At 35.5% G+C, this 11,538-nt stretch overlaps 2 protein-coding genes across 2 annotated transcripts; both read right to left on the bottom strand.

The window, feature by feature from the left end:
- Window positions 1-331: 331 nt before the first annotated feature.
- LOC128012028 (protein-S-isoprenylcysteine O-methyltransferase) lies at window positions 332-3,208 on the bottom strand. The gene is made up of 5 exons (XM_052594945.1): window positions 2,942-3,208; window positions 2,535-2,623; window positions 2,240-2,409; window positions 1,821-2,038; window positions 332-1,277 (listed from the first exon to the last, which is right to left on the bottom strand). The coding sequence occupies exons 1-5, from the start codon at window positions 3,158-3,160 to the stop codon at window positions 1,095-1,097; spliced, it is 879 nt and encodes a 292-aa protein (XP_052450905.1). The 5' UTR covers window positions 3,161-3,208; the 3' UTR covers window positions 332-1,094.
- A 447-nt stretch (window positions 3,209-3,655) lies between these two features.
- Window positions 3,656-8,891, bottom strand: LOC128012147 (draxin-A-like). The gene is made up of 7 exons (XM_052595194.1): window positions 8,793-8,891; window positions 6,370-6,827; window positions 6,115-6,293; window positions 5,686-5,800; window positions 5,233-5,325; window positions 4,595-4,684; window positions 3,656-4,510 (listed from the first exon to the last, which is right to left on the bottom strand). Exons 2-7 carry the CDS (start codon window positions 6,824-6,826, stop codon window positions 4,398-4,400), a joined length of 1,047 nt encoding a protein of 348 aa, XP_052451154.1. The 5' UTR covers window position 6,827; window positions 8,793-8,891; the 3' UTR covers window positions 3,656-4,397.
- Between the last annotated feature and the right edge of the window lie 2,647 nt (window positions 8,892-11,538).

Here is an 11,538-nt window from a genome sequence, read left to right as displayed (position 1 = left end):
CTAAAAGTGTGCAAGAAATTCCTATTCTTCACCCAATGTCTATATAAGCTACATCATGCCAGGAGAAGAGTGGAGCCTTCCTCCCAGAAATGTAAAATCGGAAAGATTAAGACTTTGGATACAGCATAAACCTTTAGCGAGCATTCGGCCCTCTGATGTACCACCTTCGTAAAAACTGATTTTCTTGTTGTATTATCATGCAAGTGTTAAGGAAAGTGACAAGACATGGATCTGGTAATGAGTGAGTGAGTGAAGACGAAAAGACACTAATGCATTTGAGATAGATGACAGGACATATGCATAAATGGGGAACAAATAATCAAAAGAGGAATTAAGCCTGTAATTTATCACACATTTATTGTTCTAATCATTATATTAAAAATTGTCCAACAGCATTAACAAGTCACAGATATTCAGAGATTGTCAGGAATTAGTTTTAAAATGTGTATTGCCCAAGTATCAGCTTTGGTTGATCTTAAAAGATCTTTGAAACACGATAATTCATTTTTACACAAAACGGACAATGTCCAAATGGCCACTGCAGTAAATATATCTTAAGTCCAATTTAAAGCGTATCTGAATAAAAATACCTCAAGAGATTTAAAAATCTACTGGAAAAACTCTGGACGTTCAGAATTAGTAACAAACCAATGTCTTGAGTCTTACTTCTAAGGTTTCTAACCACAAAACCAGGGGATTTAAAAAAGAAAAGAAAATAAGTAACCAACGTATGAAATGACATGGTGCAAAGACTGTAAATATGAGGATACATGACATACGAGTAGCAGTAAAACAAAATGTCAGAACATAAATGTGATGAAGCATAGGAGACAAGACAGATGCTGACGAATGTGGTGTCTGTGTACTAGTATCTCTGATGGTGTTTGGTGGAAGCTCCACCCTGCTCAGAGCAGACCAATGTGTCTCAGAGCAGATCAGCTGGTCAGTTTTACTGTGCTGCCACCTCATATATCTGTGTCGCCCCCAAAGGGCACGACATGATGCCACCAGGCAACTAGCTCGCTCAGAGTGCCAGTCAGAGGTGTCCAGGTGTGCACTTTCAGGCTATTTCCTCCGTTCTATGCAGTACGGCTTTAGGAGTTGACCCTGATCCCTGAGATGAAGGGCAAGCCAGTGAAGACCTGCTTTTTGTACTCAATGTAGTCCTCTCCAAAGAAATGGATGAGCGAGATCTCCTCTTCCTCAATACGCTCTCGAAAGAAGCGCCAGCTGGCGATCGTATATCCCAGTAGACATATTGGGTTGCACAGCATTATCTGGAGAAAAGGATAAGCAAAAAAAAAAAAACAAAGGTTCAAAACAAAAACATTTAAGACAAAACATTAATTATGATAATTGTGTCTTATGCTCACCAAGCATGTATTTATTTGATAAAAAAGGGGATTTTATCAGGAGGGGCACATTACATTAAATTTATCAAACATAACAGTAAAGAAATGCAGTTCTATTGAACTTACTACTCAATCGAGGAATACTGAAAATAATTTTCAACATTTTCAACACAGATGACAAGCACCACATCAGTCATACTCTAATATTACCAGACTGTGATATTAGAGTATAAATATCATGTGACTGAAGACTGGATTTATGGTTGCTATAAATAAAGCTTTGCCAGTATGGGAATAAATTACATCTTTAAATGTGTTTAAATAAAAACAGTTATTTGAAGTCATGATAATATTTCAATATATAACTATTATTATACTAATAAAAAATATTATTTGTGAAGTTGCTTTAGAAAAATATGTACTGTGAAATACTAGAAATATAAGTTAATTAGCTAATGGTTAAAGTACCTGAGTGCCAATGCTCCAGTAGAACCAGCCCACATAGGAAGGATGTCTGAAGAGAGCGTAAACTCCAGTGGTGACCAGCACGTGGCTCTGGGCCTTCTCATTCTGCACTATGTGGTTAAAGTTGGATCCTGCTGTCAACATGGCAGCTTTGCGCAAACCCTCCCCACAGAGAACCATCACCAGACCCACCAGACAGAGCCAGTTCATCTGCTTCATCTCTGGGGGAAATGAGACAAACTGAAATTCAGTTAATACTGGAAAATTTTCAATAATGAGAAGAAAAAAAAAGTGTTGAAAAATAATAATAATTCTCTAAACTTTAGAATAATTTCACTTCAATCACTATATTACTATGCATCAGGTTTAACAAAGCAAAATCAAACTCTGGCTGTGAATCACTGGCCAAGATCGTATCAAACCTGGAATAAGGAGCATTTCCACAGTGAACTCTATCCAGGAGGAAACCGCTGCTACTGTGTACTCAACACTGTGGTTGAGCAGGAATGAGTCTAGAGACAGACTGCGTGGGTTGATCATGGCAGTAACCAGGTACTCAGAGTAGTGAAAAAACGACAGCGAACACATATACCTAGTGAAACAAGACATTATTTATCAAGACAAAATTCATTCCCTTCGAAGACCATTCAGAATTATGTTCAGTCCTTATGTATGTTAAATGTGTAGACTTAACCCATTTCACAAAAGTTGAATTACCAGCCAAAGTGTGTCCATGTTGTATCTGCTAAACTTAAAATGAGACCACATCCAAAGGCAAATCCAAGAAAGCAGGCTCGAACAGCCACCTGATTAAGCAAAGGAGGAGGAAATTGTGAACCAGTTCCTGATTCTGCAAATACACATAAAGTAAGCGGTCTTCCCGGGGAGCTTATTTATATTGACAGAGAAACCTATAGGAGATCCCATTGGAGAGCTAATGTAATAGGATTATACCTGCACACAAGTCATTACCAGTGAGAGACCTGTAGCCTATTAAATCCAGATATCTTCGTCGTTTAAAACATGTAGGTTATATAGCACCACAGTGGTTCAAAGACACAGTAATTACACGTGTGCTCAATCTACAACACACATGCTATACACACACTCTCTCGGAGTCTTACCTTGTATAAAGGTCCCTTGTATATGATTAGCAGGAAGCCATTGATAACTGTAATATACACCGCAATGGCTATTTTCCCGTTCACGTCCGTGAGGTAATCGAATATCCAGTCAATGTGAGCGCCGAATTTTACAAGCAAAGGTATTATGATGACGCCCAGTCCTGAGATAAAGCTAATAATACTTATCCTCCCTTCTAGCACCAACTTGCTGCCTGCCATGTTGAAAACAGCAAGATCTCGCGGAGAAATCTCGCGTGACTTCAGAGCTCACGCTGACTCGCTTACTTTGACATCTTTTTCACACTCTTTGAACTATAGTTAAAAATTTATTTATCCTGTTGTGGGATTTTAATTAGAAACGAGTAGAAGTATTCTGAAAACGTAAGGAATAATTTCATGCTTTCTAAAAACAAAATAATAATAGATATATATTCTTATGATTATAAAACTACTTTGTGGCATTATAACAGATAATACATATTATAATAATATTACTATTTCATATATTTTTTCATCCATACAAATTGCCAAAACGTATACACGTTATTGTCTCCTTACCAAGAAATCAATTGTGCCAAGATGTTAGTTATTAAAATATTTACAAAATATTATAATTACACAATGCATTTTAATTAAAAGTATTTTTATCATGTAAATTTTTCAATTTACTAATAAAGCAATAAAATCTAAATGATGATTTACTCAAGGTGTGGAAAAAGGTCCTGTTTTTAATCAGCAACCCATGTACACTTGATAAAATAAAGAATTAATTATTTATGTAATGGAATTTGGTGAATAACACAAAACATACTAAAGCACAATATTTCTCCAATAATAACAACTGCATGGCTCTCAATGAGCATTATGAAGAGGATTATTGTAGCATAGCACAAGCAGTTGAAGAGTAATTCAGATTCGAGCTGAAAGGAAGATTTAATGGTTTAATAATGTGAGATGGATGGAGATCTCCCTTGTGTCCTTCTTTGTGTGTCCATTCCGAAACTGCTCGTCTGACTGGAAGCTGGGGCCCCGGCAGACGGTGCAGTTGCAACATTAAATAGACTGTCTTTGCATGCTCAAGTCAAGTTGATCTATAACTCAACACTCAACCATATGAACACAAAATGCAAACTATGTCTTCATGCAATAACTTTCAATGAATACAATTATTTATTTATTTTCACAATGACAATCTTAATCTTAATATCACACATATACACACAGTAGCTCAATATTCATTCATTTGAATCAACTGGCCTTGCTGGTACAGTAACATGTTCTCCTGGAATTATCATCATCTGTCTTATTTTACAAATTTTGCAAACAATTATATCTAAGAAAGCAATAAAAGGATATACATGAACATTGACAAGGATGAATATAAAATGTTCCAACACAGTGGAAATATAATAGCATGCATTTGGAAAGGAAAATATGACAAATTCTCCTGCCTCATTTAAACCATAATGAACATGCCACGGTTTAAGCTTATACCCTCAGGATCAACACACTGTCCCTTTCTGCGTGTGATGCGGTAATGCCTGTGTAATTTAGCATAGCACCGAAGCCCTGTAAAAACAGGGAAGGAACATTTTATATATGGTTACTTCTTTGTCAGCATGAGTAACAATTAGTCCCAAAACACTTGCTCACCTTCCTCACACATGCAGTTATCATAGCACTTGTTGTTAAAGCCGCGGTTGTGGAGCTCACATACATGTGTCCTGAGGTTGCAGCAGGACCCTGCAAGTTCATGAAAAATGGGTTAAAAATGGTGTCATCATTTATTTGACTTAATCAAATTACACTGAATTATACTACTTTTCAAAATGTTTGGGTTCGGTAATATTTTGAATGTTTTCTCTTACGCTCACCAAGGCTGAATTTACTTGAAAAACCAGTAATACTGTGGAATATTATAAAAATTTCTATTTGAATATATTTGAAAGGGTAATATATTCCTGTGGGCAAGGCTGAATTCTCAGCATCATTACTGCAGTTTTCAGTGTCACATGATCCTTCGGAAACCATTGTAATGTGATGAACTGGTGCTCAAGAAACATTATTTAATTAATAGAAAGTTAAAGAGAGCTGCATTTATTAGTAATGGAAATCTTTTGTATCATTATAAATGCCTTTACTGTCACTTTTGATAAGTTTAATATGTTCTTGCTGAATATAAGTATTATTAAAAATATTCTGAGTGGTACAATAGTACATTATAACTACAAAGAGAGCATATACAATATAGTATAAGGGGCTCATTGTATTCAAGCATGTGGGAAAGTCACCTGGCAGACAATCTAGGTGATGTTTGCAGCTCTTATCTGATGTAAGTGCCACAGGTTCAGTGCTGGGGCTTTTTGTGGCCTGTTTGTCAGAACCTAGATGGAAATAGAGCAGTTGTGTTCTGGGTATAGTGATTCACCAAAAACACCTCACAACAGACACCAAAAGTTAAAACATCTTCATAACAATTACTCCATTTCATTTTTGAATATTAGAACATTTGTCACTTGGCTTTTTCATGCAGGGACTAATGATTTATGTGGAAAAAAATGGCCTAATATTCCTAAATGGTTCATTCCTGTGGTCCCACATGTAAAGCAATACACATTATTCTGATAAACGATATAGCATATATTGCAAAACATGCACAAGTCACCACTTCAAACTCAAGACACTTTAAAACTGAAACTCCCAACATTAAAAGTAGAAGCAATATGTCTGAAATATTGATCTACCGCGCTTCTTAGAAAATAGCTTTTTGGGAGGATGCCTCATATCTTCATAATCAGTCCAGTCAAAGAATGCCATGTCGAAAGTGGGCGTCACATCTCCACCTACATAACTTCTGACCTGAGGTACAAAACAACATATTCAGTATTCATGTCACTATATGAAGTGTTGAAATTACACTTTTTCATGTGACTGTAAATCACTTTAATTGCTAATCCCAAATTATGGTGGTATGCCTTATACCTTTTAAGTCAATGAACAAGAAATTGTTTCATGTGTGGATTTAATTGATGGCATGAACCCATTATCACTCATAGTGTAGGTCACTGGGATTCAACTTTATTAAGCCTGTTTCTAGACACTGATAGATGAGAAGCTAAAATATTTTTTTAATCAGTGGGATTAAAAAGACTGAACAGCAAGATGATGGTTACCTGTGGTTTTCTGGAGGGGGTTGGCTTTGTGGCGAGCTCCCCACTGACTGCTGCAAATACGGGCGATATAAAGGAGCCAACGGTGGCTGCAGGGAACACTGGCTCTGTGGGACTCCCAAAGGAGTTTTTATTGAGCCTTTGATCAAAAGAAACCCTCCGCTTCTTTCCTGCCAAAGACTCTATGCGAAGAAAATGGCAAGTAGATAACTGCAGGAGAGTTATAAAGGAGTTTTACTTTGGAAAGTTCATTTTTACCTTCATCATGAGTCCTAATGATGTGCCCTCCAAACATATTGCGACCAGTGGGATGTCTCATTGCCTTCTCTGGAGTCTCAGCACCAGGAGAAATATTCATTTGCTCTGGAATTAAAGAATCAAACCCCATGGAGTTTTTCTTCGGAGTGATTATCCGTCGTTTATCTGGCTCCATCTCAAAGCGGACGGGACTGAGGTTTGACCGTTCATTTTGAGTCTGGAGCACAGTAATGTGGGGCCTCTCTCTGAGCTGACCTGCTGTCTTCCTCTCCTTGTGACCTCTGTGCTTCCTGTGATGACTGTGTTGATGTATGGATGCCTCTGGCTTGGGCGGGATAATGACATTGTCTCTGAAGACTTCCACGGCTGAACTGTGACCCGCTTCGGTGCTGCTCAGTGTCATGGTCACCAAGTCAAGGAGGAGAAACAAGCCGAAATACCAACATAAAGTCACCATTCTAGGAGTAGAAAAGATTAGACGAATAATACAGCATTTAACAATAATAAAACACTATACTATCATATTTGAATTTATTATTTCTTTTATTTAACAAGGATGCATTATTATATTGTGGAAGTAAAGACATTTATAATGTTATTTGTTTCTATGTCAAATAAATGTGTTCCTTTGAACTTTCCATTCATCAAAGAATCATGAAAAAAATTAAGATATTAATACATGTTTTTTGAGCACCAGATCAGCATTTTAAAATGATTTCTGAAGCATCATGTAACAGTAACACTGAAGTCTGGAGTATTGGCTGCTGAGAATTTCGACTTTTGCCATCACAGAAATAAATTATTTCACATTATGTATTTTATATATTTATGAAAAATGTATTAATATAAAGATTAAAATGATGATGGCATCATAAAATGCAGTGAACTAGGGTACTGTAATATAAAACCAGTCTCCAGAAATCTGTTCTCATTTTAAGTAATGTGTCACAGTACAAAAAAATAAATTAATTCAGATTGAGTTACTGGCTTAGAGACAGCTAAATGCAGATCAGCAGAAAATTCCCTCTATTCACACATCAGATCTTCAAAAAACCACCTGGTCTCACCACAAGCTTGTAGGACTCAGCGCACACAGAAAATGAAAAATAATGTCTTAGAATAAATCAAAGCAAAACAGCTTGACAGACCGTTTGATGTTATGTTGCTCTTCTGTTTTGAACGTGTGCAGTGCTTTGGAAGTCGAGCCAAGCTCTACACTGGGTCTTTGATCTTGACACTACCGGACAGCACTGAATATATGTTGTGCAAAGATTCTTCATAAGCATGGGTTTCTGGGGGAGTTTAGAAGCGTTATATTCCCTATCTGACTTATTACAATATAATATTCAAACAGACATGTAAGCTCATTCGCTCTAACTGTAATTTTTCTAAGCATCTTAAAGAGAACAGATCCAAGCCAAGGGATTTTTATCCTCAGAAAATGGATTTGTACACACTGAGCAAACGAGTGTGACTTATTAAACAAGCGAATTTATCTTTCATGTACTGACAGACTACTTGTGACAAATCCAGCATTTCCAAATGCTGCAATTTACATAAGCGGCAAAACTTGGAAATTTAACCGAGAGCTTATGATTTGGACGCTACAGATAAAGCCTGAGGATGTTAAAAGATTTACTGGGAAATGCTTCAGTTTAGTTGAACTTTTTTCAGATACTGGTATAAAATCATCATATGTCACCACAGTTTTTTTGAGGACATTACAAATTGCAGGAAGCAGTTAAAACACTTCAGGAAAGTATATTTTAAACATTTGTTCACATCTAGGCTAACCAATACCTATACCATAAAAAGAAAATGCAATCATTTGAAATTTGTCGCAATAACACATTTCTCTTTGAAGCACAGCATAATCTACCAAAAAAATAAATAAACAGATAATAAGTGTCTCTCTGTTTCCTGTGCATTTAATTATTCCAGTTCTGCATATGCCGCTGATAATGTTATCTTTATTCATTTCAGGATCCCATGCTGTGCACGCCAATGCTGCTCAGGAGCATAAAAATATCAAAGCTTCACCCCTTTCTCTCATTAGTCTGTGTAAACAATGACATGATTTATTCAGTGGGGAATTTGAGCTTGTTCTTCCTTATACAGAGACTCCACTTTTCCTACTTACAAGTATTACAAAACTATCCACTTTAGAAGCAAATGTAATAGCCTATGCCTATCATATAATACTTTGGCAATAAATACATTTCAGAAATTTCTGAGGTAATACCGTTAACATAATGACATAGACTACTTAATGCATCTATAGCTACAATCCTGAATTAACATCTATGACTGAACATTTAGTTTTAATACAGCTGTACTGTTTACCTATTCCTCATAAAACAGCTCAGTAATGACTAAAGAACAATAACAAACATTCAAGAGGAAAGAATAAGGAAAATTATCACCTGTTCTCCGGTGTGTGATTCGTTCTCTCTACTACGGTTGCAGTCAGTCCACAAAGAGCGCGCGCTGTGTGTGTGTGTGTGTGAGCTGAGGAGGACAGAGTCTCGAGCTCTCACTGAAGACTGCGAGTCGCGTGCGTCGCCTAACCTCAATAACTGAACAAAAGAAGCGCTCTCAGTCTCATCTCATCACACTGACTTAACCTAGTTTTTAACGGTTTAGGTTTTAGGAAATGTGATGGCGATTGTTTAATACTGTTACTCAGTGAAATGTGTTAGCCTAGCCAATATTAAATGTAGGCAGCTATATATTAAGCATCTAATTGTGTGATTTTTACTATGTGTGTTTGCAATGTTCAGTTATCAATATCCTTAATCAGTTATCATTCAAAATGTTGTAACAGTTTTCATAGCCTATATTAAAAGCATATAGTTTTCAATCAGGCTAAGCTATAGCTATAAACATTTATTTGAGTTAAATTATTATTTTCTATCCTAACCGTTATTATTTTACTTGTAGAGTATGAAACATCTGCTAAGAGACAATCAACAATATCAAAATCGAACCTGTTAAAATGATTTTTATATCCTATTATTATTAATCCGTGATTCAGTCCTATATTAATGCTGTTTTTCCTTTCTCTTCCAGCCCTTTATATCTCATTTACTGGTTATATTTTCGTTAATCCATGTATTAAAATCATAGACTGTATAAAGAGCCTACTGCGCTTCTTCAGGGCCATTTTTATCAATTAATTTAAGTCGCGAGATGGCGCTATTTTACCTTGTATATGTGACAAGAGCGAGACCGCTGAGTAGGTTAATACATTAAAGTATTGCAGCAGGTGTGTGGAAATATTTAATTTAGCTGCTGCCATAAGAAAGCATTTTAAAACATTTATTACCGCAACAGACTAACTACAATCAGACATTAAAAAAGCAGTGTACCCTATGCCTAATAATTAATTGTAATTAGCACCTAACGTTTACAATTAATTATAGTAACGCGGAAAGTGTATAATGTGGACAGTTCTACGTCTAACATCTAAATTGTAGCATACTGATCTAAGAAATTTTAAAATGCATTGTCTTGGCCACGAAAATGTTTTATTTTCTGTATAGGTTAATTATGTCAAATAATGTCAGTGTGCAGCCATGCACTGAACTACATTACCCCTTAATTCTTGTGTGATTATACTGGGAGGGGTTCATTCATCTCCCAGGGGGTTGATCATATAAAGAAACCAGGTCAGAAGCCCAGAGAGTCATTAGTGGTTGACAGTAGTAGTGTGGAGGTGGAGGTTTTGGGCTCCAGTGGAACAGCAGTTAAATTAGCTGCTCAAATCTCCAGGGGAACGCACGTGTGCTGCCCCTAAGATGGAGGCAATAAATCTAAATGTAAATGTCTATGGAGCATACAATGTGTATTAGAACCATGTCTATGTTTGAAAATAGCCTACAACTTCCAGTGGATCTATATTATGTTTTAATTCATTTTACACACACAGAAATGTTTAAGACTTAAAAATCTCAGCTCCCAACCACTGACTAGAACATGGAAGTAACTTTTACTGTAACTTTTGATTACACTTCCTCTGTATTTTTTTCTTGTTTTCTAGAGCAAATGTCCAAATGTATTTGAGAAAGCTAAAAGACATGAGGTAAGAAGTCTAGTTTTCTGTTAAATTTATTTAAGAGAGAGAGAGGGAAAGTGAGAGAGAGAGAGAGAGAGAGAGAGAGAGAGAGAGAGAGAGAGAGAGAGAGAGAAAGATTAAAACAAGAACAATCTGTCACTGGGATCTGAAAAATCTTAATCAAAATGTAATATTTAATTAAAAGGGGAAAACCCATTGACAGATATTTGTTCTTGCTTTAAGCATAAACTTATTTCATTTAGTTTTTTTACTTTGCATCTCAAGTAAATTAATCTAAACCTTTAATGCAACGATTTTATGAATTCAATACCTTCTAATGACGTTAATTAATTTGTAGTCTAGTTTTTCTACCTTGTTACTGAATTCACACAGCATGACTTGACAACAACTAAACTTGAATAAGATATTATTATTCAGTAAAGGTAAAAAAGATGCAAATAATACACATGAATATGGATTTTTATTAAAAAAGATTTTTATTTTCATTCAAAAAAGAAATTTGAATATTCTGAAGTAATCAAGACTAACATAATCTTTTGCATAAACAACAGCATACAAGTCATTCCTTTTTTATTAAGGAATATAGTTTTAAATTTAAGTTTAAAATTCAACATATGCTTAATGTTAAATTCTGAATATGTTTTTTCAGTTACACTTTATCTTAAGGTGTCCTTGTTACAGTGTAATTATACATTTAAGTACTGCATTTAAGAAATATTAATTAACTACATGTACTTGAGTTAGAATTAGTGTTTGGCTTAGGGTTACTTGCATGTAATTATGCATAATTAAGTGTCATTATAAAACAAGAACATTTTAATATAAAGTGTAACCGTTTTTTCTTTGTATATTGCATCACAGCAATTACCTACAATTGTTGATCTTTCAACAAATCCCAACATAAGATCCTTTTCTGGACCAATAAAAAAAATCCCCTCTCGGCAGCATTCATTTCTGTTCATTTTTCATTTAGTCTTGACAAAAGACTTTTCTTCATTAATATGCTGCTGGAAATTTTAAGTTCACAGGGAGAGTTCAGTTAATCACTTCTTTCAACAGACCAAGAATTGCAAATGCATTTCTTTTTCTTCCAA

The sequence above is a fragment of the Carassius gibelio genome, chromosome B23 (genome assembly GCF_023724105.1).
Source record: "Carassius gibelio isolate Cgi1373 ecotype wild population from Czech Republic chromosome B23, carGib1.2-hapl.c, whole genome shotgun sequence".
Classification (NCBI taxonomy): Eukaryota; Metazoa; Chordata; class Actinopteri; order Cypriniformes; family Cyprinidae; genus Carassius; species Carassius gibelio.
This window is presented reverse-complemented; position numbering and strand designations above follow the sequence as displayed.